Genomic DNA, 26,315 nt, shown 5'->3' with positions numbered 1-26,315 from the left:
TTTTATCCAAACTGTCCCGAGGGTTGGGAAAACAGCTGTCTTACACAGGCAGACAAGTTAGATCATTTTTCTTGCCTATCACGTTCAAAATAGATCGTGGAGACAAATAGATTTGGGTATATCCTGACATTACCTATATGGTTTATGATGTCACAATATTGCCAGAACAATGTGACGTCACCTTAGTGCACGCTATTTTAGACAAGGTTTTTCCCTAGGGAAAGACAGGAATATCTATCCCCAGTGCGTGCTCGGACAAGTGTAAACTTTCCCCGCTAGGTAGGCAAGAAAGGAATGTGTACAATGCTCTATGATAAATGCTATTTCAAAACAATAATATCATTTTAAAACCAGTCTATCTATCACTCAAGTTGTATAATCTTCAGATAACAATGGGAATTCTGTGTCCAAAATCTTATGGCTAAGAATAATACAATATTCTTTCCCACAATTTTAACAAGACAGTATACTGATATCCTGGGTAAATACTGTATTAAATGCATTGAAACTTACCTCAACAAATTCCAGTTTGCCAATATACTCGAGAGCTTTTTGGTAATCTTTGATATCATCCAGTTGTATTTTGAGGTACCATTCGTGCAGCTCGTGCTTGTTTGCTAGGAACAGGGCATGCTTGTAATATCCTGCTTGTCGACATACCTTGATAGCCGTTTCTACATTGAAATCTACTTCTCTGTCTTTTGTCTATGTAAAGTAAAATATATTACTATTTTTTTAGATTTTGGAGGAACTGGTAGTTTTTTGGGGTTTTTTTGTTAAAATGGGACTGGGGACAATTCTTAAAACTTTGGGGTAGAATAAGGATATCATATTATGTAACAATTAAACAAATGTTTTAATAACAATTGTTTTTTTAAACTTAGTTTATCATTTCAATGATCAGCCAATACAATATTGGACTCCCATATTTATATCCACATTATATCAAAGTCTTAGTATATTCTTGTCATTTATTATTATGATAATCAAATTTATCTTTCTTTAAAACTTAAAAAAATAACCATTTATCTGGTAAATGTAAGTAGAGCAATGATTCAGTGTGTAACATAAATTTTAAAAAAAAAAAAAAAAAAAAAAAAAAAACAACCCCCCCCCCTCAAAAAAAAAACAAGAGGAGCTGTCACTAATGGAGAAATTCCCCGCAGCACCTTGACCTTTGACCTGGTGACCCCAAAGTCAGTAGGGGTGGTGTACTCAATAAGTACTATCAGCAGGTGAAGTTTGAAGGTGCTGGGTGAAGTGGTTCGCATGTAAAGTGCCTTCATGCAAAATGTTAACGTTGGCCCCTGTGACCTTGACCTTTGACCTGGTGACCCCAAAGTCAGTAGGGTTGGTGTACTCATAAAGTACTATCAGCATGTGAAGTTTGAAGGTCCTGGGTGAAGTGGTTCGCGAGTAAAGTGCCTTCATGCAAAAAGTTAATGTTGGCCCCTGTGACCTTGACCTTTGACCTGGTGACCCCAAAGTCAGTAGGAGAGGTGTACTCAATAAGTACTATCAGCATGTGAAGTTTGAAGGTCCTGGGTGCAGTGGTTTGCGAGTAAAGTGCCTTCATGCAAAAGGTTAATGTTGGCCCCTGTGACCTTGACCTTTGACCTGGTGACCCCAAAGTCAGTAGGGGTAATGTACTCAGTAAGTACTATCAGCAGGTGAAGTTTGAAGGTCCTGGGTGCAGTGGTTCGCGAGTAAAGTGCCTTCATGCAAAAAGTTAACGTTGGCCCCTGTGACCTTGTCCTTTGACCTGGTGACCCCAAAGTCATTAGGGGTGGTGTACTCAATAAGTACTATCAGCATGTGAAGTTTGAAGGTCCTGGGTGCAATGGTTCGCAAGTAAAGTGCCTTCATGCAATAAGTTAACGTTGGCCCCTGTGACCTTGACCTTTGACCTGGTGACCCTAAAGTCAGTAGGGGTGGTATATTCAATAAGTACTATCAGCACGTGAAGTTTGAAGGTCCTGGGTGCAGTGGTTCGTGAGTAAAGTGCCTTCATGCAAAAAGTTAATGTTGTGACTAACGAACTAACGAACGAACGAACGAACGGACGGACAGTTGAAAACTAATATACCTCCCTTTGGGGGCATAAAAACAATTGCAATTTACTATCATATTTAATGATCCTTTCAAATTCTAAAAACAAATGAACTCCCTACAATCTGAAAAGAAGTTTTTTTTTTGGAAACATGGCCTATTGACATTGGAATGTTTGTAAAGTTTCCCTATAAAATACAGTATACACATCATAGTTACTCTATTTTGCTCATTTGTGGTTCACAGTTCAAAAATGTATAATATTAATAAACATTTTGAGAATGGCCTGCAGATGAGATGATGGGGGCTCCATGGCTGAGTGGTTAGGTGCCGTGAAACACTTGCACCTCACTGCTGTGCATATGAGACCTGCCTTGGGTGGAGAATTCTTTCATGTGAGAAAGTCATACAGCCTGCATACGGAAGGTCAATAGCCTACCCAGGTGCCTTTCTAAGCTTGAAATATTGCCTGGAGTGGCATCTGAGGTCTTCCTCCTACTGATATTCATTGTATGACCTAAACTGTGCTGTCACTACTTAAAATCCACCAATGCCAAACATTATGAATGGAGTATACAAAGATGAATTTAAAGCAAGTTTGGTGAATATTACCATTATAAATTCATCCAGTTTTGAGACATCTTTCAGCTTTGTGTAACAATTTAGCAACAATGTTGTATGTTCTTCAGTGGCCATTTGTGCTTTGTGTAGTGCTTGCAGATATTTTGTCAGGTTGTGTATTCTTTGGGCATCAAGAAACTGAAAAATATATGAACATTATATATGTCAAGACTACACTTCAAAAACATCTAAATTTTTTGTTGAATTGGTTTGCATTTTAATGGGTTTATGAATTTTTCAACACAGATTCAGCTACATCACTTTTCTAACAATGGTAATCTGAACAAACATGCTAACACAATGATGAATTGAAATCATCTTTCAGATTTAATACATTCAACTCCAAACTTCTCCATTGACAGTCTTACAATTTATCTACTAACCTGATCAGGCAAATTTGCTCTTATCTAATTTTTCTACAAACTCGAAAAATAAAATGGGATGGGTACTTAAAAGCCCAAACCTTTCTGATAACATAGGAAGCCTCAAGTTTGCCAATGGTTTTGATGTACTGGTCAATGGCACCATCATGGTCCCCTTTCTTGTATAGATGGTCTCCGTACTGTGTGAAGATATCTATCAGTCCGTCCTGGTCATACTGCTGGCTCTTTGCTAAACTGAAATTGCAAGCAGAAAGAAACTATCTACATTTGAATGGAAGTATTAACTCTTCAAATGTGATTTTAAGAAATATTGAAGTCTACATGTAAATAGCCAAACTTGCTTCAGTGACTGCATCTATCAACAGACCACTTGCATTAAGAGTTCACTTTTTCAGTTCCTTTTTGTGTTGTTTACAAACAATTATGTTGTATTAAGAGACCAGATGTGTTAAGCGCCCACTTCTAGCCCTAACCTTATGTGGTGTCTTGCAAGTTATACTGTAAGCACATATTTTCAGATAGACAACAAGCGTCAACTTCAAACAACTGGCAAAAATAGATCTTACTGTATTAACAATATTCACTTACCTGATTGCTAATGTGTAATTCTTCTTGTTAAACAACATCTCCAGCTTGGTCTGTGTATCTTTCTCTTGTAGTTGATACACCTGTAAACATAATGTAGTCGAACTTCATACTCTTAAACTCAACAGGACTGGCAAAATTTGTTTGAGTTATCGCTTTTGAGCCCTCAAACAATATACAATATAAAGGATTTTTCCAGGACCTGAAGAGGAGTTCAAGCAATGGGTGGTGCTTGAATTATCTGAGTTAAGAGTGAACGAAGCTCGAATGTACATGTATGCTTAATATTCTCTCACAATACTTATAGACATACTTCTGAATTTACAGTGACTTTCTTGAAAATCCATTCAAGTAAATGTTTACTGGGAAGAATATATAGAAATAAAGCAAAACTATTGTCTGAGCTTACATCAAGCAAAAGTATCACTTTTATTCAGGCAACCACAGTCAATCTTTTAATATCCTTTCCATAATAACTTTTGCTCAAGCCATTCAAAGAACATGTATATGGTTTTGAACTTTACCCTTGAAATAGCCAAATGATAGAAGTATGAGCTGCCTATTAAATGAAAATATAGCAAATAGCTTAAGCAATGGTATGAATTTTATTTCTTCTGTATATTTAAATATGTTTTCCTCTTGTTGCTTGGGTTTATGTCAGAACAACTCTGTAGCGACTTTCATGGATAACAAAGACCACCGGAGCCTATTTGGGTATTACTTCTGGCATGTGCGGGCACTTGTGCAGAGCCACTATTCTTTTGCAGACCACCTGGATGACTTGCTCACACTTTCTGACCGGTGAAAGACTTGCACCCCAAATATTGAAGAACATGTTGCTTTATCACTCAGCCACAAAAGCCCTGTTTTCTGAATGGCTTACAATGTCTACTTCTACTTATAGGGCCCACCTTTCTATCTCCAGCAATTATGTACAGGGATCCCCACTCACTGACAACATCTATGACATCGGGATATGGTGCTGTATAGGCAATAAACTTGTTCTGTATGTCATACACTGTCACTATATGCATGTCCATATTGTGACCAGCACGTCTGAAAAAAAGGACAAAAGCATTCTTGTGTGTTTAACAATTAACCTCAGTTTTCACTTAAATGTAAAAAGACTTAATAATTTATCATTGTGTTAAACAGTTAATAAAAAGTCAGCAGCCTACTTCATGTGGGTTCAGACTTTGTGTGGCAGAGACAGTAATATATTTTTTATATTTCTTGGTCAATAATCTAGACTGTATTTTACTCTAGAAACATTAAAGATATAAAACCACTGCATATATTATCAATTTACAAAATTGCAAATCTTGAGTACACATGAAAGAAACTTACATAATTGGAACTTTAGGAAATGATTTGCTTTCTTTCCCAACAATGACAAGATAGCCTCTGAACCAGTGTAGCTGAAACTTTTCTCCTTCAAATGCCAGACATGGTCCTCTACCATCAGGCTGATAGAAATACAATGCCTGAAAGGAGAAATTTTACTCCACTTATACATATAGAAGCAAGAATGTTGAAAATGATGATGTGACTCTCATCTTAGCACAAAAAGTGAGTACCTGTTTCTATTATGTCAGTGCTGTTATTCACTTTTTATGCTGAGGTGATGATAAAAGTGAAGACAAAATCAACAGAGAGCAGTTTTAAGACATGCAATATGAGTATCAAAAACAGTGTACATAATTCCAACAAGGTCAAAAGTTTAATTGTAAACTTGAGCGCTTTCATCTTTTTAAAAAAAATTTTTTTAAGGGTATCATAAGTTAAAACAATAATGGCTTATTTTCAACCCATATAATTCGATATATAAATGCTAATGTCAATTTCATAGCATACCTTCCCTTCAAAACCACTGATATCTGTCTATGCACATGTTCAATATATATATTATAGATAATACAAGTGACTTATGTTACTATTAAAGAAAACTGCCTTACATCATCTCGACCAATCACAAAGTGGTTATCTTGACTGACATCACTCATCACAGAACATCCTAACTTACAGCCAATCTCATCTAAGGTATGCTGAAATAATTTATATACACATATATACATGAATCAACAATCAACAGCCATTTAGGCCAAATAGTAAAATTTTTCAATATCAAAAGACTAATATTTTGGAGCATGTCATTAAAGACAGACATCATTATAATTATCTATATTTCATCATCATTATTATTAAACACACAGACTGAATGGATATCATCTCCACTGCACATTCAAGAACAAAGAACATGACTTTCAAGTAGAAGGTATATAGAACGCAGGGGCATCATCATCATTTCAAAAAGTTTGCTGGAAAACCGCTGCACAATGCCAAATATCTAAGCTAAGTATAATGGTTTTAGACAAGATTTATTTAGTTTTCCTTTCAAGAATTCTGCATGGATTAAAATTCTTTGAACAACTTTGGCAAAGCATTATCCAAGGAACATCCAGACAAAGTTTCATCAACTCCCACCAAATCTTTTCAACGAGATGTTGTTGTTTTCTATAAGAAGGTTGGTGAGTGATCACAACATCTCACTCCAACCATGAAGCATTCAGGGTAAGCTAAAAATATGGCTACTACGCTGCTAGTTTCCACTATATTGGATATTTTGAAAATCTTTTCTTTATTATATGGCTTTATAAAAAGGTTCTTAAATTTCTTCTGAAACTGTCCAGTGCTGACCTAATTTTGAAATAATTTCACAACTATGTGACCCTTCACCAATTTTCTGAAAATCATTGTTTTGCAAGTGCAGATACCATTTTACTCTTCAGGTCACCTTGACCTCGGAGGGATCCTTCTCATGTGTTGCTTAGTCATCATGTAAAGTTTGAAGGTTTCCTGAATTGGAAAATGGACTGGTCGATGCCAGAACATAATAAGTCTAGTTTTATGTAAACAGGCATACAAAAGCTGTTCCACACAAAATAATAATTTTTATCTCTCACCACAATTCTATCTTTAGCAGTAACATTGATCGACAAGATGACAGATTCTGTTGCAATGAAGAGGATCACGTTCTTTCCCGAGCTTTTGAATGCCAACCCAGTAACTGGCTTCGGATTTTCATACACTACTGTCTGTTTACTGTGCCTGTAGAAAACAAACAATCCTCTAGGCTAAAACAGCTAATACAGAGCTGCTGTGTGGATTAGAGGCGTTTTATGTTTGCAAATATTTGGGAGCAGTGCCACTTCCAAATTTAAAACAGATATGAATACTTGTCTATTATTTGCATTGTTAAAGTACCATTTAGTTTAATGCTTCGAAGGGATCTACATGCAATTTTGCTTTACACATTTACAAACATTCCTCAAGAGGCGACCTGATATTACAGTTACATCGCAAAATATTCCAAAACAGTAGTGTGAGCAAAACTTTGGTAACAAAATGCATTCATTTATTTAAATACAGATGTTTTATGACAGTGTAATTTTCACCATCTAAATAACAGGTAGTCCACATGTCATTACACTCAACAATTGAGCTGCACCATGTGAAAACCAATTTAGTGTGTTTGCAACCAGCACTGATCCTGACCAGCCTGCGCATCCGCGCATTCTGGTCAGGATCCATGCTGTTCGCTTTCAAAGCCTATTGCAATCAGAGACACCATTAAGCGAACAGCATGGATCCTGACCAGACTGCATGGATGCGCAGGCTGGTCTGGATCCATGCTGGTCGCAAAACCACTATGTTGGTTTTCTTGGCGCGGCTCAATTGTTGTAAGATAATGTATTCTCATTTCACTGGCACACACAGAGATTTCCACAAAAATCGGAAAATGCTGAAATTGCCACAGAGAACCGGTAATATAATGTTTGTCACTTAGTGTCCATTACCATAGTTCTGCATAATTTTTTTTTATTTTCATTGACATAAAACACAATCTGACCTGTCTGATTTGACATCTCCTTTAAACAAAACCACACTTCCATTTTCAAACCCCACAGCCATCCAGTTGAGATTTTCATGAACAGTGAAGCATGTTACAGGGGTGGGCTTGTTGGCTGGCATGGCTCGACATATACGAGTCACAAATGGAGCTCCCTTTTCCAACTGTTAAAATATGTCAAAATTATATATTCATTATTTCAAAGTCAAACAAAATATGCAAGCATTTTATCTATTTTTCAAATATTCAACTGGAATTATGTCAACAATGTATGACACATGCTGCCACCCCCCATGAACACAACAAATAGGAACTTAGTTTGTTAGGATTAAATATCATGGATTGACTCAGCCACGAAAACGAGTCCCCAGCTAATACTAATGATTTTGCAAATCCAATCTAAAATGAAAAACTTAATCATCAGCTTTATATCAATGACTTTGTGTTCTTAAACATTATATGACATGATATTATTTCAGCAAAAAGATTTAAACTTTAAACGTAGACAAAAGTTTGGCATCTTCAGTGTAATAGAACATTGGGCAGTTATCCCATTTTATTTTGTAGTTACCTTATCTAAATTCCACACCTTTATCAATGGATTTGTACCTTGTTCATCTTCCTGTGAAGTAGAAAGTATGACTTAATAATAACAATCTGAATAACGATCAAATTACCTCAATCTTTTGATTGAAAGCCTGTCTTGTTTCATTTTGATAACTGTTTATTCAAAACAACAATAACTTTTCCCCATACTAAATTATTATCTGATAAAATTAGGAATCATATAAAACTAGAACTGTCACAGGAGTGACTCATACCCCCACCATACGGTCTTGTCACAGAAGAATGGCAACCATAAGGAATCTTAAAAATACTTTGGAGTACTTCATCCTGGGCTTCCACATATAAGTAATACTAGTATAATACTAGTATAGTAATACTAGTAAATATATTAAATCCCTAATATTAGAGATACACTAAAAGTGAATACAAAAAAGTGTCTTACCGACCCATGTTACCACGGAAAAATGTTTTTACTTTTTACATAGGACTTATAATAAAAAAGTTAGAAAAATACCTAAAATATTGAAAATCTAAAAATAGGATTTCTAAAAATAGACTTATTCCTGGAATTTAAGGGGAAGAAACTCAGTACAAAGGTTAAAACAAGGTTACTTCCCTTTGGCTCTAAGACAATCAGAATGAGATATAGTGAAAATACATCAAAATTAACCTTAAATTCTAGGTAAAAGGGGACACAATTCAAGAAAAAATAGTGTTAGAGTTATGCACCTTGTGTCACATTATGTGGGTGATGAGGTGGAACATCTATTTTAAGTCTGAATCAAATCCATTCAGTAGTAATTGAGATATAGTGAAAATACATTAAAATTAACCTTAAATTCTAAGTAAAAAGGGGCATAATTCATGAAAAATTGGTGTCAGAGTTATGCACCTTGTGTCACATGATGTGGGTGATGAGGTGGAACATCTATTTTAAGTTTGAATCAAATCTATTTTGTAATAATTGAGATATAGTGAAAATACACCAAAATCAACCTTAAATTTAAAGTAAAAGGGGACATAATTCATAAAAATTTTATGTCAGAGTTAAGCACCTTATGTCACATCATCTGGGTGATGAGGTGGAACAACTATTTTAAGTTTGAATCAAATCCATTTAGTAATAACTGAGATATAGTGAAAATACAACAAAATTAACCTTAAATTCTAAGTAAAAGGGGACATAATTCATGAAAACTTGGTGTCAGAGTTATGCACCTTGTGTCACATGATGTGGGCACATGATGTGGGTGATGAGGTGGAACATCTATTTTAAGTTTGAATCAAATCCATTCAGTAGTAACTGAGATAAAGTGAAAATACATCAAAATCAACCTTAAATTCTAAGTAAAAAGGGGCATAATTCATAAAAAAATGGTGTCAGAGTTATGCACCTTATGTCACATGATGTGGGTGATGAGGTGGAACATCTATTTTAAGTTTGAATCAAATCCATTTAGTAATAACTGAGATATAGTGAAAATACAACAAAATTAACCTTAAATTCTAAGTAAAAGGGGACATAATTCATGAAAACTTGGTGTCAAGATTTATGCATCTTGTGTCACATGATGTGGGTGATAAGGTGGAACATGTATTTTAAGTTTGAATCAAATCCATTTGGTAATAACTGAGATAATAGATTTCGGGACGGGACGGGACGCGACGCGACAAAACTGACTCCTATATACCCCCCTCAAACATGTTTGGTGGGGGTATAATTAAGACAAGATAAGGAGATTTATTTGTATCAGTATAAAATTGAAATGTTTTTCGCAAGTGAACACCAGATGCAAAAGTTTTACAAGTGTCATAGCCACCACTGAAAATGTAACAGAATATGGTGTTCGAGAGTAAAAGATAGTTCATTCTTAAAATCAAACCATAAATAAAGTCTCTATATGGCTGCAAAAGCCAAAATAGCAAGTTCTGGACCTTTAAGGGGCCATAACTCTGGAACCCAAGATGGAATCTGGCCAGTTCAAAGGAACCAAGATCTTGTGGTGATACAAGTTGTGTGCAAGTTTGGTTAAAATCAAATCATAAATGAAGCTGCTATTGTGCAGACAAGGTCAAAATAGCTAACTTTGATCCTTTCAGGGGCCATAACTCTGGAACCCATTACGGGATCTGGCCGGTTCAAGAAAGGAACTGAGATCTTATGGTGACACATGTTTTGTGCAAGTGTCATTAAATTCAAATCATAAATGAAGCTGCTATTGCGCAGACAAGGTCAAAATAGCTAATTCTGACCTTTTCAGGGGCCATAACTCTGGAACCTGTAATGGGATCTGGCCAGTTCAAGAAAGAATCTGAGATCTTATGGTGATACAAGTTGTGTGCAAGTTTGCTTAAAATAAAATCATAAATGAAACCACTATCGTGCAGACAAGAAATTGTTGACGGACGCACGCACGCACAGACAACGGACGAAGGGTGATCACAAAAGCTCACCTTGTCACTATGTGACAGGTGAGCTAATAAAAGTTGTAAAACTTGCTCTACAAATAAATAAGTAGAAACTAAACTCAACCCCACTGATATCGATAAAACTCATCTCAACCGATATCAAGGATTAAACTTGGCCTGATAGATATCAAGATAAAAATCATGCTGACAGATATATCAAGATTAAACTCAACACAGCTGATATTATGATTGAATTCATACAGATAGATATCAAGATTAATCTCACCCCGATTGATATCAACAGGTTGCTCTGTTTCATCTGGAACAGATGGGATACCCTGATATTGTAAGCTGTAAACGATGTCATTTGAAGGGTTCTTGACAGCATGTAGATTGAACCCTCATAGTCGCCGATAATCAGCTGACCTCTGCCGCTCACACATGCTGATATATTCAGATCCTTAAAAAAAAAATCAAATTAAATATTGCAAACTTGTGTTAACAAGCACTAAAAAGTTTCAATCCTTTGTCTCTTTAGAAAATTCTCCCTTTAGAACATTGTGAAAGAGTACAAAAATTTGTATTGTCAAACTGGAACATACACCCTACTCGGCACATATAGAAATGCAAAGTTACAATATATTTCTATTCATTCTAATATGTCAAGTTTTATAAAATGTTGTTACAGAGATGTTACACCACATTTTTTCCAGAATTAGGATATTGTCTTTTAAATTAATGATTTGTTTCTGAAAGTTCTGAAAATTGTTACACCAAAGTTCAGGTGTTTTTTTATCATTGGGTACATTACTATTAATTCATTTCACGTTAAACAAAGAACAAGTCATACATTGAAGGCTTTAAAAATTCTCATTTTGTGCTACATGTTACTATACCCCTGACACTTCTTTTCAACAAACATTCTGACCATGCTTAATTTAAATCAGGTAGAACAGTAACCCAGTTTTTCAATTATTTGACCTACTGGTATAGACATAGTTCTTGACTCTGGTTGACAGAGCTTTGAACTTCACCTAGATATTATAAACTTTAAAGGCAGACATACAAATTTTCATGAAAATTATGTATAAAATGTGTTACCAAGGTTTCCCTATGACTTGACATAATGACCCAGTTTTTGTACTCTGGTAATATATTTTCAAAACTAGATTTCACAAAAATAAACAACCTGAAAAACTCTTATGAATATCATGCCGAAAATGTGGCATCTAGAATTTTAACATGGTTGTTCTATGATTTGAACAGATGACCTCGTTTCTTAATATCCAAGAATGATGACTAACATTCTAAGTTTCATAGGGATCAGTTAGTATGACCTCCAGAGTGTTTACAGGGTTTTCCTATCACCTGACCTTGCTTGTACATTTTGTATACAAAGATTTTACTGCAGCAAAGATTCTGGCCATATTTCATTAAGAATTGACCAAAAATGTGACTTCTAGAGTGTTAACAGTTACAACTGATGGGCACAAGAAGATCACAACAGCTCACTTTGAGCACTTTGTGCTATATGAAATTTATGTAGCAAAATACTGCAATGCTGACCTTTCTTTGTGTACTGAGTATATAAATCTAAATCACAGCTGCAATACATTTACGAGTGAAAAAAAAACATTTGAATATTTGATTGTGTAACTGAAGGCAAACCTTTAGACTGTCAAATATCTGGTTGGTCTCTGGATCTTTCACTGTCTCCTTGTCAAAGAAATTGAATTTCCTCAGCTGAAAAGAATACTAAATGTATCAGTAATCAGTTTGTCATTCTGGATGCACATGTTTATGTTGGTTTTAATGCAACTAATGATGGTATCCAATATGTGCAATTTTGTCTTTTTGGTCCACTACCCAACCAAAAGACACAAAAAAAAATAAAATTTTAAAATGGCCGAGTGGCAGATAAAAAAATTGCTTAATATAACTAGAAGCAAAAGGTTGATGATTAAATAAGAGAGTGGAATATTATGACATGTCCTTAATGCTGAAGACATGTAATTAATTACAGCTGATTACAATTTCTAATTCTGGTTAACACTGGTCTGATATATTATATAAAAGGTCTTTTAAAAAACTGTGTTAATTGTCAAGAGTGGCATATTGAGTAAGGTATTAATGGCTAAAAATACCAAACATATCACACCATTGCTGAGGAATTTTCACTGTTCAGACATACTCTGAACTCTTCATTTAATTTACATAATATAATATTTGAAGAAGGTATTTTATTATAACTTTATAATATTTTGCCATTGGAAACAAAAATATCTTCTTTTTTATATATATATTTGGCAAGAATAAATTACATCAAAGATGCAGTAATTTAACAAATCATTTTCATTACTGGCAATTAACTCTGTTCAATTCAAGACATTTATAAAATGAATTATCAAACAAAGAATTCAATCCAGTTACATTTATTGGCAAGCAGTGATAAATTCAAATATTTTATTTTTAAAAATAATAATTTTTTTTTAAAATAACTACAAGCAGTGATAAATTCAAATATTTTAGCATAATATTCCAATTTGAAAACCAATAGCAGAATATTTTGAAGTGTATAATAAAATCATTTCTTATACTAGCAACTGTGCAGGCAATCAAATCCTGTGAAAACAACTTCAATTTAACTCAATCTTTCCCATAGAAATGTCAACATGCTATGGACTTGAGCTGATTATATCAAAGCTGTTTTCACAGGTAATTATCACCTATTCACAGTGCTACACTAGGAGATACAGTTACTATATAATATATAGGTGGTACATTAGGTGTAAAAGTGGTACATAAAATACCTGGTACATAAACAGCATAAAGTGACTGGTACATAAAGGGTCACATAATTTGATCTACACCTGCCCAACAGGAGGCACTTATCTGGGACAGACTGTTAAAAAATGAGCAAGTTCATTATGTGCAAAGTTAAAAAGACTACAATTACTAAAATTAAAAAACATAGATTAGATGGTTACAGTTGCCAGCCTCTCAGTCTCAGCGAATAGAATCAAACTGTGGCTGGATGTGTAGAGGGAGACCATTTCAAGAATGATTTTAAGTTGTTAGACACTTAAAAACGGAGACTGATTTTAACAGCCATGTACACATTCGTAAAGTGAGTATCGGGGATAGAAATATACGAATTATAAACATAGCAATTTAGTTATATTCGCAAATATATCTTATAATTTCCGCCTACTTGTAGAAAAGCCATTTTAGCGACCTTGACATTGACTGACAAGCACCTGCATATAAAGCTGCCATAAATGTATTCACTTAAAATGTTCGAACTATAGCTAGATTTCTAAACCTTATTTTTCAATAAGCTGCTTCATAATGTGATAGTTTTAGATAAAAATTATTATATTTACAGTATTTTCGAGTGAAACAAATTTGTGAAAAATAACTTACATGGCATAGATTATTTACGAAACTACGCAAAATTCTGACTCCGGTGTTGCCTCTCAACAGATGACGCGTTTAGACAAGATATTTTGGAATTAAAACGGTATAATAGGTGTTTCTATGCAAATTAATTGAACAAATCGTTTAAGCTTAAGATATATGTAGAAACAGAAAGGGAATCCTTCACATGCAAATATATTTCATTGCATATGTATTTGATTTTGAATTTTTCAGTTTTTATAAATTTTCACCATGTCACAGTTCTGTCCTACTCAGTTCCCTAACCCTCTGTCAGCATGATTATGGTCATTCCGGGTACTTTTGTCACACATGTTAACTAAGCCAAACATAAGTTTCAAGGAACTGATGAAAACTCGGTCAACCTTGATTGACTAGTGGTAGAGCGTCCTCTTCTAGAGCGGGAGGTCATCTGTTCGATACGACGATACCAGCCATGTCCAGGGTGTTGGGTAGTCCCGAGTTTCCGGGCATTGACCCTCGCATATTAAGAAAAAACTCATATTTAACCCGCACAAAAAATGCCCCGTGTGTCAGCTTGACCCATGAAAATTTTCTTTGATGCATCTTGAGTTTGAATGTTCTGCCCCTATGCTGGGCCCTCTCTGGAGCAACATCGCATATGTGAATTTCAAGATTGTTTGCCACCACAGTCTGAAGTATAACAGTAGGGAGAGCATTTTATATTAATAAGCTACTGACAGATGTCGGTCACGCCACATGCCAACTAACAAGTGGTCATTTTGCGTACAATATCAACATGGCTTCAGGACAGAATTACAACTTACAAGTTTCACACAAGAGGTTTTTGACAACAAACTGATATCATACTAATGGACTTCAGTAAAGCGTTTGACAATGTTGACCACCACAAACTGATTCATAAGCTCGATACCCTGGAAGTTCACCCATTAGTATCCAAGTGGATCAAGTCGTTTCTCAAGGACCAATCGATCCCAAAGAGTAGTTGCGGATGGTTTCACCTCAGAGGAACTTCCTGTTCTGTCTGGGGTTCCACAAGGATCAGTCATAGTAGCAACCCTAACTAATTTTTTAACACAGCCATACATTCAAAATGTTTAAATTTCATGATTTTGGTATCAAAATAAAATTTAAATTTAGAGTTTGTAGATTTATTTTATGTGTGTATTTCAACATCATTGTGAACTTCAGCCAATCAGCTTTCGAGAAATGTATGCCTCATCAATATTCAAAATGAAACAGGCGGTCGCATTTTTAATTTACATAAGTAGGTGTCACTGGCGGCAGCTTCAGATCTGCAATTAATGTGGCCGAAATTTTGGCAAGTTGCGTAATTCATGCTTATATGTAATAAACACACACAATAGGAGCACCATAAAACTTATATCACTTTGAAGGCAATTTTATTAGCTTTTAATTGGCGGTAACCATATTACAGTGAGATTACTGATAATGACTTTATGAATATTTTTTTAAACAAGGCATAAAAGTTTGCCAATTTTCCAGACAATTTGCTGATAAGTGCTTGGCTTATCAGGGTTGCTATGAGTCATAGGCCCCTGTTTCTCAATCCTATCATACATAAATGACCTTCCAGAGTTCATGAAAAGTAAGTCACAACTTTTTGCAGATGACACTATTGTCTATCTGATAGTCCTAAGCAGTCTAAGTCCTCCCTGGATTCCCAATCCCTACAAAATTATTTCCATTTCCTCAAAGCCTGGGAAAAGGACTGATCAATAGAGTTCAGTCTGGATAAGTGTGAGGTATTGAGGATTACTTGAAAGAAACAAGAGCTGTCACTAATGGTGACAAGCCCGCCCGCTTAACTCAATAGGTAGAGCGTTGGTCTACGGATCGCGGGGTCGTGAGTTCGATCCTCGGGCGAGGCGTATGTTCTCCGTGACTATTTGATAAACGACATTGTGTCTGCAATCATTAGTCCTCCACCTCTGATTCATGTGGGGAAGTTGACAGTTACTTGCGGAGAACAGGTTTGTACTGGTACAGCATCCAGGAACACTGGTTAGGTTAACTGTCCGCCGTTACATGACTGAAATACTGTTGAAAAACGGCGTTAAACCCAAAACAAACAAAAAAAAACAAAACTAATGGTGACAAATGCCCCCGCAGCACCTTGATTTTTGACCTGGTGACCTTGACCTTTGACCTGGTGACCCCAAAGTCAATAGGGGTCAATGTTGGGCGGTTAAAACCGCCCCTGGTTTTAACCAGCGGTTTTAACTGGTTAAAACCGCCCCGGTCAATACTCCCTGAAGTGGTCAATACCGGTCAATACTGGTCGATTGGTCAATACTGGTCAATTAGTCAATACTGACTGTTAAGATATTTTGCAGAGTTTATGAACAATTAAAATAATGACTGTTAAGAGCATTTGGGGCTTGATGAAGGTGTTTGTATGCATTATATTTAGTTCAAGCAACCAAATTAATTCCCAAATTAGTCAGAAGTGGTCAGTTTGTCAGCACTGGTTGATACTGATCATTGGACTGCTAATTTAACTGAACTTCATTTGTTAAAAGTATTTTATAAACTGTAGTAGTTATTAAAAGTGTTTGATTCACAAGTGATAAATCTAATTATTTTTACTGGTATTTAATTCAATGAAAAATTGCTGCCTACAACTGGACCCTTTCATTGAAGTGGTTTAATTGTGTTTTGATAGCAAGTGTCACATAGCCTAATTGACACCATGTCTTACAATATACAATAGATTATATGTTGCAGGCCTGTCCATCTAGTTACTAATTAGCTGTCATGATCAATAATCCCATTGTATTAATGAGATGCTTGAAAATGGTGACTTTATCTAAAAAATTTTAGTTATGCAATCAAAGTATTTAAATGACCAGTATTGACCAATATATGTGTTGATCAGGGATACTGTGTTGGACCAAAATTTGAATTGACCAGTACTGTCCATTTCAATGAGTGTAACTTTTAGTAATATATATTTTTTTAATTAATTTAAAATAAAGGCTTTACTTTTAGGTGATAAAAGCATTTAATAAACTAGTATTGACCACTGACTAGTCTAAGTATATTGTCCAGAACTTAGCCTGACCAGGACACATTGCCATGGACCAAAACTGAATCGACCAGTATTGACCATTCATTCACTATATTTTTTAACAAACAAAATTATATATTATTCAGATTGCTTTATTATTTTTACAGTACTGTTACAGCTTGTTCTAATCTGTGAATGTGCATTATGTTAAAGTGTTGAATAAACCAGTATTGACCACTCAAGAGTGACCAAAATATTGAATCGACCAGTATTGACCAGTATTGACCGGTTTTAACCAGTATTGACCACTGACCCGGTCAATACTCATATTGACCGGCTTTTTGCCAACATTGATAGGGGTCGTGTACTCAATAAGTACTATCAGCATGTGAAGTTTGAAGGTCCTGGGTGCAGTGGTTCGCGAGTAAAGTGCCTTCATGCAGAAAGTTAGCATTGGCCCCTGTGACCTTGACCTTTGACCTGGTGACCCCAAAGTCAGTAGGGATCGTGTACTCAATAAGTACTATCAGCATGTGAAGTTTGAAGGTCCTGGGTGCAGTGGTTCACGAGTAAAGTGCCTTCATGTAAAAAGTTAACATTGGCCCCTGTGACCTTGACCTTTGACCTGGTGACCCCAAAGTCAATAGGGGTCGTGTACTCAATAAGTACTATCAGCATGTGAAGTTTGAAGGTCCTGGGTGCAGTGGTTCGCAAGTAAAATGCCTTCATGCAAAAAGTTAACATTGGCCCCTGTGACCTTGACATTTGACCTGGTGACCCCAAAGTCAGTAGGGGTCGTGTACTCAATAAATACTATTAGCATGTGAAGTTTGAAGGTCCTGGGTGCAGTGGTTTGCGAGTAAAGTGCCTTCATGCCAAAAGTTAACGTTGTGACGAACTAACGAACGAACGGACGGACAGTTGAAAACTAATATGCCTCCCTTTGGGGGCATAAAAATCTATCACCTACAATTATACACTCCATAATATAGCACTAAAATCTACAGAAGCTGCTAAATACCTGAGCGTCACACTAAGTAAAGATCTCAGTTGGCCAAAACAAACTGATAACATCACATCAAAAGCAAACAATTCACTTAGATTCATCAAAAGAAATGTAAAAACAAACAATAGAAAAGTAAAAGAAACAGCTTATAACACCTATGTCAGCCCACAGCTTGAATACTGTTCTTCTATATTGCACCCATGGCAAAAATCCCTCACATACAAAATTGAACAAGTACAACGATCTCGAAACATATGAAACAACTATGGCTGAACAAGCAGTGTCACTCAAATGCTTAAAGGTCTCAACTGGCAATCCCTTGAACAACGCCTTATCAAAAATTCCTTTATTATATTTTTAAAAATAAAGTACAGTCTCAATATTGCAATTGACCACAACCATCTCATACCTACAAGGAACCTGAACTACTTGATCCCAGAATCTCATACGCAAAACTATTCCAGCTCCTTTTTTCCAAGAACAATTCGTTCGTGGAATGGTCTCCCCCTATATTTGATTTAGGATTTGTAGGTGGTGAGAAATATACTTGTTTTAGATAAAGTTTGTGGAAGCTGCATTTATAACAGTATATTATATAGCTTGACCCCTGAAAAGCTGATCTTGACTCTTGGAAATCTGATTTTGACCCTTGAATATTTAGGCTGAAAAGTCAATGACTGTGAGTTTCAGAACCTACAGAATGCCCTGCATATCATACCGAAGACGTGAAAAATGGTACCAGTAGCTCCCTTGCTTGACCCTCGGCATTAAAAGGGAAACTGGCCTCTCTTTTCTCATACCCTCGTGGTGATGCATTCCAACAGGAGTGAGGTGTCGATACTGATTAATAGAAGTTGAGGAACTTGCTTCACAATCAACCTAAAATAAATAAGTATAAACTACCTTTGTAATACTGTTTAGTTTCCTGGTTCATTTAAAAAAAAACTCTTAAAATGGTGAAAAAATGGGAAAATTGATGAAAAACTTATTAAGATTGGGCATTTAGGCATATGCTGAACCTACTAGTATCAGTTTCTAGCCACATCCAAATGCATGAATCCGTCAAACATCCTCATCGCAATTGTAATAAGATACCCCTGTCTCTACTGAGGATTGAACCCTGGACCTCGTCATCTGTAGGCGGACACTCTAACCATGTCGCTAAAGGGGTAACCCAACAGCAAGGCTGTTGGAAGTGGCCTTATATACCTGCAACCTACAAAATCACGAATGTCACGCTAAAGTTGGTCTAGAAGCATCAGTTGTCGTGTTACGAAAATGCTGGGGACAAATGTGTCTCCAAAACTGAGAATGTGTCACAAAATCAAATCAGAAAGGGTGCAAAAAATATTGGTTAAGCCTAAAAGAAAAGTGACTCCAAATTTCAGGAGAGTTGGTTTAAAGAGTATGCATGCAATGGTAGGACTACAATATAGACTTCAGATTTATATCAATGAAATGCGGTCAAAAGTTTTTGTTCCCAAGATTTTGAAAATGGCCCACATTTTTCTTAGCAAGGGGACATTTGTCCTCATCATTTTTAGCTCGACTATTCAAAGAATAGTCTAGCTATTCTACTCACCCTGGCGTCGGCATTGGTGTCGGCGTCGGCATCACACCTTGGTTAAGTTTTTGCATGCAAGTACATACAGCTATCATTTAAAGGCATATAGCTTTGAAACTTATTTATTCTTTTTCTAGGTCAATAACCAACCTCACTGGGTCAAGTTCCATAACTCTAACATGTATTTTGAGCAAATTATGCCCCCTTTTGGACTTAGAAAATTCTGGTTAAAGTTTTACATGCAAGTTACTATCTCCAAAACTAATGCAGATATTGAATTGAAACTTCAGATGTTTCTTCGGGGTTGTAAAACTAGTTGATAGCACCAAGTCCCATAACTCTGACCTTCATTTTGGCCAAATTATGCCCCCTTTTGGACTTAGAAAATTCTGGTTAAAGTTTTGCATGCAAGTACATACAGCTATTACTAAAAGGCATATAGATTTAAAACTTATTTTTTCTTTTTCTAGATCAATTACTTACCTCACTGGGTCAAGTCCCATAACTCTGACATGTATTTTGGCCAAATTATGCCCCCTTTTGGACTTAGAAAAGCCTGGTTAAAGTTTTACATGCAAGTTACTATCTCCAAAACTAATGCAGATATTGAATTGAAACTTAGATGTTTCTTCGGGGTTGTAAAACTAGTTGATAGCACCAAGTCCCATAACTCTGACCTTCATTTTGGGCAAATTATGCCCCCTTTTGGACTTAGAAAATCCTAGTTAAAGTTTTGCATGCAAGTACATACAGCTGTTACTTATAGGCATATAGATTTAATAAGATAACTTATTTTTTCATTTTTTAGATCAATTACCAACCTCAATGGGTCTAGTCCCATAACTCTGACATGTATTTTGGCCAAATTATGCCCCCTTTTGGACTTAGAAAATCCTGGTTAAAGTTTTACATGCAAGTTACTATCTCCAAAACTAATGCAGATATTAAATTGAAACTTCACACGTGTCTTTGGGGTTATAAAACTAGTTGATAGAATCAAGTCCCATAACTCTGACATGTATTTTGGGCAAATTATGCCCCCTTTTGGACTTAAAAAATCCTGGTTAAAGTTTTGCGTGCAAGTACATACAGCTATTACCAAAAGGCATGTAGCTTTGAAACTTATTTATTCTTTTTCTAGGTCAATTACCAACCTTACTGGGTCAAGTTCCATAACTCTTAACATGTATTTTGAGCAAATTATGCCCGTTTTGGACTTAGAAAATTCTGGTTAAAGTTTTACATGCAAGTTACTATCTCCAAAACTAATGCAGATATTGAATTGAAACTTAACATGTTTCTTCGGGGTTATAAAACTAGTTGATAGCATCAAGTCTCATAACTCTGATATGCATTTTGGTCAAATTATGTCCCCTTTTGAACTTAAAACTCTTTTGATATTTTGGGTAATAATTTCCTGCTTCTGTGACAATATTTCGAATAGTCGAGCTTGGCTGTCTTACGGACAGCTCTTGTTGATCCTCGGCAGAACACTGGTTAAAGTTTAACAAAATTTCATTAAAGAATGCGTTGATTAGTGAATTATGTGGTTTTCAAAATGAGCAATTACTTTTGTAAGAGTTTGATACAGTGTAGTTTCTCAATTTGATAAGATTGCTAGGAACATTAAGGCAAAAGTATATGCAGATGCCAGGCTACACCTATGTCTGGATTACCTGTTATTAATATCCAACTTTATTTCTCCTAAAAAGATTCACTTAAAATATTGATATACCATAATAATTTGCTGAAAACATTTAAGAAAGTGTAATATTCCTGATATTGCTCTTGCAACAAAATGAACAGTGGTAAAAATAAAAAGAAGACGTCACTTTTTCAACAACAAAAAATCAAGCCTAAACAAGTTTTTTACTTTAAAGGAGCGATATTTAAAGCAATAATTTATATAACATAAAGATTATTTGTTTTTGGAAATAAAATTATTTCAAAACAAATCTCCATGCTTGTTAGTTAAAGATGAGTGACGGTGATAAAATAAGTGAACCAAATGGTGTACAGTCTGCCGATGTTCTGGAATGGAAAAAAAGTTTGCGGGACAAAAGTCAATCTCCAGTGCGAAATGTTACCAGGTCTAGGAGTCCTTCACCTGCACAAACAAGTGCTAGAAAGAGAACTCCTAGAAAAGGTAAATTGCTACATCCAGGACTGGCTAGTAATTGTGTCTTTGAGATATGGGTATATAATAATATTAACACTAATAACCTCAAACTAGATGCTCTTTTTTTCTTGTTCTCAACATAGTCAATTTAAATGCATGCAATTTTCTTTTGTCTTACATATTTAGTAATTTAGCTTTTACATACAGGTAGTTTTCTAAGTTTGTTTTATTTTCATACAGTTTTAAAGGTTTGCAGTGTGAACTAATTCCTAAATCGGAATACTTGCACTAAATTACTTGTGCACAAACATCAACAAACATCCTGCTGTTTTGTTTCATGAATAGATCATAAAAGCAAAATTTTTGAGCAATTAATGCTTGATTTTATCCAGTAATGTTATTCCAGTAATAGTAATTACATATTTGTGAAAAAATCATTTTATCTGTTGAGGTATAAGTCATTTAAGAAAATGTGTCAGTCAAGCAGTTTGGTATAAACATGTTTATTATCTAGCATGAGTGAAGGAACTACATTCAAACTTTCTTTGTTTGAACTTGGCTTATTTGAACACCACACTTCGCTTGAACTCATCATCAGGTCCTGGCAAATTCCCTGTATAATGTATATTGTTTGATGGTCCAAATTACCAATAAGTTTGACTGTATTCATAAAGAAAATGTTAACATTTTCATTTTTTTATGCTGACAGATCTTTGTAGGAATGACAGATGTATACGTCTGTATCAATTATAAATAATAAATGCGTTTATAATAAATTTGTTTATATCTGATGCTCAACTGCCACTTTATCCTAAATGATTAATAAGAACACTTTCACTAAGTATGATCTTAGATATTATTTTAATAGTGGCAAATATTGACTGTTAATAAAACTGAATTATCAGGTTTTCACTATACATGTATCTCTGAAATTCTTATTTATTGCACATTATATTGTAATGACATGTTTAGAAATGCTTCCATCAGCTTTTAGAGAGATTAATGCAAAATATTTGTTTACTGAGTTACTGTAATAATACATTATACTTCTTTTATTTTGTCACTGCGCTGTTTCACAACTTGAATATTATTTGTACACCAAACTATCTCTGCTTTCCCAAGGGAGCATAAGGAATGTACCCTTACTGTGGTGGATAGAATCACATAACACAACTCGCTGGTCTATACGTCAAAACTTTCTAGGACAATATATTGCCAGGCAATGAGAAAATTCATCAAAGGCGCATCCACCGTTTACCTGGATAACTGTGAATATATTGACATGAAAGTGAAATTGTAATTTTTTTTCAAAAATGTGGGCACAGTTAACAAAGGTTTTAAGCAGCAAACCCTCAACAGTCTGGTAGCTTCAGAAACACATTTGTGAATGGCAAGAGTACATGTTGAAGTCAGATTATAAGAATGCTATAGATGACAAGTATGCCATGCTTTTTGCCAAGTGCCATATACATAATGCCAAATGCTTAATGTCAGCTGTCAACTTGTAATAAAAGAATGATAAATGCTAACTTTTAAATGAAAAATACAGAGGAACATGATGTGCCAAATGCATATTGTTAAATACTTTTTAAATAAAGAGCTGAATATCATTTGACATTATGCATAATATAATATTTGCATAAATTTAGCATTAGTATGTGGCATCTAGCATTCAGTATTTGCAATAAAGTATTTAGCATTCGGTATGAAGTATTTGGCATTTTGCATAAAATATTTGGCAATTAACAGTTGGCAATGAGCAAGGTACACCAGTCTTCATTAGAACTTAGTGTAGATGCTATTTTTTCTGTATATGTAAATAGTATGCATACAAAACTTGCCTTTTCCACGATAGTTGAAGTAATGTTACCTCATTCATTTGTAGATTTCTTCCATTTCTAGCATGGGTGTATATTTCATTTACATGTATTAATTAATAGCAAGCCCAGTGATCAAGCATAAAATCCAATTGCTGGGTGATATAATTTTATTTTCTCACAACATTTAGCATTAATTTAAAGTTGATATTTAGGCGTAAAAAAAAAATGTTTGTTTCCGGTATCCCGACCTACCCTAATTTTTTGGCCCGACCCTAAATGTTTTTATGGCCTTGGAGAATATTTTTTTCAACTTTTTAACTAAAAGATGCAAAACTGCACTTTTTATGCTTTGAACATGGCCAGTGATGTTAGAAATCAACATACTGATGCTCTAAAGGCATAACCCCCTTATTTGTAATCATTTTTTGACAAAAAAATAATTTCCGAAGAGAAAGTCTCCCTTAATAAAAAAAATTTCCAAAAAAAAAAAAATTTCCGACCTACCTACCCTAATTTTTTTGAGCATGTTACCGGAAACAAAGAATTTTTTTTTTAGGCGTTATATTATATTTAGAAAACCAGCTTGCACGGCACACATCTAACCTATAATTAGCTAACAGTGTTATGCTGTTGTTTTATTGCCAGCTGCTTTTCATTAATCATTAGAGATACTGAAATATCATACTTGTTCATGATGTTAATTTCTATATCTGCTAAGATTTTTCCTAAGTTTTATCAAGGTGCTTCCTGCTCATAAATCTATACTATTAGGACTTCAGATAGTCATCAGTTTTATAAGTGCATATTGAACTTGTATGACTATTTTGTGGCAGAATTGTAATATTCAAAATGCTGACAGCTTAGAAGCATATGGAAATAAAGAGTAAAGCCCCACACATACAGTGTAACATTGCAGTTTCTGTATTCAGCATGCTAACATAGCTTGATTTGCTTGTCAGTTAAAAAAGAAAGGATTTCAAGCTTTGTATAGTCTGGGATAAACAAATGTGTTACATGCGGACCAGTGAGGTCACAATATGGTGTCAATTTCCACATGACATCCAGTTCATTACTATTTAGATAGATACGGTCCAGCATAATTTCTATTATAATATTTTAATGAACGTGTTAGAATGAAAATAAAGAAGATCTTCTTGTGGTTGAATGTCTGATTAACCATGGTTCAATGTTCATACATTTTGATACATAGCCACTTGTGGTTTAATGCCTACACATCTGAACTCTGAACCATGGTAAATCAAAAAATAATTCATGCAAAGGCCTTGATAGCCAGCAGCAAAGACATCACATGATGTAGATTGGGTTATGTTCATGATGGTTTTATATGCCACTTATATTGTAACCAGTATCATCTCCCAAAATAGAACCAAAGGGAAGCACAAATTTTTACTCATTTTAGTAATATTGAATAGTTTCAACATAAACATTATTTTCTTACATTTCATTAATAGTAGGCTTTTAAACTTTTTAACAATTTGCTGCTGCCCATTTATACAAAATATACGTTTTTGCTTTGCACATTTCAAAATGGAACTTTGGTCAACTCACAGAGTCAAGCTGCAGTTTTTCACATACTTTTGTGCTTTGCTGTTATTATATAATTAGCACTTTTAAGTTTGCACGCACTTGCATGAGGATTTTGTTTCTGTTTTTTTTCCTGTAGAGGTGTTTTCTGGCACAGTTCCCTCTTCTCCAGGTGTTCTGATGATGGACGTACCAAAACCTTCAACCTCGAAGGGACCCAAGATGTCTCAGTCCATGAAAGTCTCGCATACACGTAAATCTGCTGACACTGCCACGCGCAGAAGTACTGGCAACATGGCAGCTGCCTTCAGTAATACGTAAGTATTGTCATTTTCATTCTTCCTTGCTTGTATCTAGAAGTTACAAGAATACAGTAGATTTTAAAAATGATGATCAGTTTAAGGCCGTTGGTATGAAAAAATGTTGGAGCATATTTTCCATCTTTATTTCTTCTTCATTATTGAATCGTGTCAGAGGAACAAAGATCAGCATACTTTATTACTGTATGTGGATTGAAATGAATTTTTAGATATATATCTTAGTATGCCAGACAGAGTTGTATAAACGTACTTTGTGATATTCTGTGTTCTACAATCAAATTAATGTAAAATGCTCAATCGATGTTGACTCTAATTATTATATAAGCCGTGCCATGAGAAAACCAACATAGTGGGTATGCGACCAGCATGGATCCAGACCAGCCTGCGCATCCGCGCAGTCTGGTCAGGCTCAATGCTGTTCGCTTTTAAAGCCTATTGGAATTGGAGAAACTGTTAGCAAACAGCATGGATCCTGACCAGACTGCGCGGATGCGCAGGCTGGTCTGGATCCATGCTGGTCGCAAACCCACTATGTTGGTTTTCTCATGGCACGGCTCATATATATTTAAAAGCTTTTCAGTATGTTTTAGCTTTTTAGAAATTGATTTATACTTCACAGTGTGCTTCATCTTTTTAAAACATGCTTGTACCTAAGGTTACAGTTTGCAAAGAAAAATGTGTTAACAAGCTGCTTTAATTACTTGTTTCGTTTTGCAGCAAAACATCAACAAAGAATGGAACAGCTGATGGCATAGAAGCAGAGTACATAAAAAATCTGCAGCAACAAATTTACTTCCTGGAACTAGAAACTAATTATCTATATCCTTTTTACTTCTTATATTCCCATTTTTTAGCTCGACTATTCAAAGAATAGTCTAGCTATTCTACTCACCCTGGCGTCGGCGTCACACCTTGGTTAAGTTTTTGCATGCAAGTACATACAGCTATCATTTAAAGGCATATAGCTTT

General features: G+C 35.1%; 2 protein-coding genes across 5 annotated transcripts in view; one reads left to right on the top strand and one right to left on the bottom strand.

Moving 5' to 3' along the window:
* LOC123566489 (vacuolar protein sorting-associated protein 11 homolog) overlaps positions 1–13,786 on the bottom strand; it is a 30,384-nt gene extending 16,598 nt beyond the window's left edge. The window contains exons 1-13 of the mRNA XM_045360642.2: positions 13,736–13,786; positions 12,193–12,267; positions 10,811–10,984; positions 8,120–8,170; positions 7,549–7,712; positions 6,602–6,746; positions 5,594–5,683; positions 4,986–5,122; positions 4,550–4,694; positions 3,642–3,721; positions 3,134–3,287; positions 2,662–2,808; positions 514–705 (exon numbers count right to left, since the gene is read on the bottom strand). Of these exons, the coding sequence (XP_045216577.1) occupies positions 514–705; positions 2,662–2,808; positions 3,134–3,287; positions 3,642–3,721; positions 4,550–4,694; positions 4,986–5,122; positions 5,594–5,683; positions 6,602–6,746; positions 7,549–7,712; positions 8,120–8,170; positions 10,811–10,984; positions 12,193–12,267; positions 13,736–13,750 (1,569 nt within the window). The 5' untranslated portion in view covers positions 13,751–13,786. The remainder of the gene's footprint in view (positions 1–513; positions 706–2,661; positions 2,809–3,133; positions 3,288–3,641; positions 3,722–4,549; positions 4,695–4,985; positions 5,123–5,593; positions 5,684–6,601; positions 6,747–7,548; positions 7,713–8,119; positions 8,171–10,810; positions 10,985–12,192; positions 12,268–13,735) is intronic.
* Positions 13,787–13,985: 199 nt separating this feature from the next.
* Positions 13,986–26,315, top strand: part of LOC123566490 (ELKS/Rab6-interacting/CAST family member 1-like) — a 32,092-nt gene continuing 19,762 nt past the window's right edge. Inside the window, exons 1-4 of one of the 4 annotated variants that reach the window (XM_045360644.2) lie at positions 13,993–14,044; positions 21,514–21,688; positions 25,199–25,343; positions 26,064–26,165. In XM_045360644.2, the coding sequence (XP_045216579.2) occupies positions 21,520–21,688; positions 25,199–25,343; positions 26,064–26,165 (416 nt within the window). In that variant the 5' untranslated portion in view covers positions 13,993–14,044; positions 21,514–21,519. Of the gene's footprint in view, positions 14,045–21,513; positions 21,689–25,165; positions 25,344–26,063; positions 26,166–26,315 lie in introns of all 4 variants that reach the window. The other 3 variants (XM_045360643.2, XM_045360646.2, XM_045360645.2) reach the window with 3 other exon arrangements.

This window comes from Mercenaria mercenaria, chromosome 8 (genome assembly GCF_021730395.1).
Source record: "Mercenaria mercenaria strain notata chromosome 8, MADL_Memer_1, whole genome shotgun sequence".
NCBI lineage: Eukaryota > Metazoa > Mollusca > Bivalvia > Venerida > Veneridae > Mercenaria > Mercenaria mercenaria.
The sequence above is the reverse complement of the archived record's forward strand: the minus strand, read 5'-3'. Positions and strand labels throughout refer to the sequence as shown.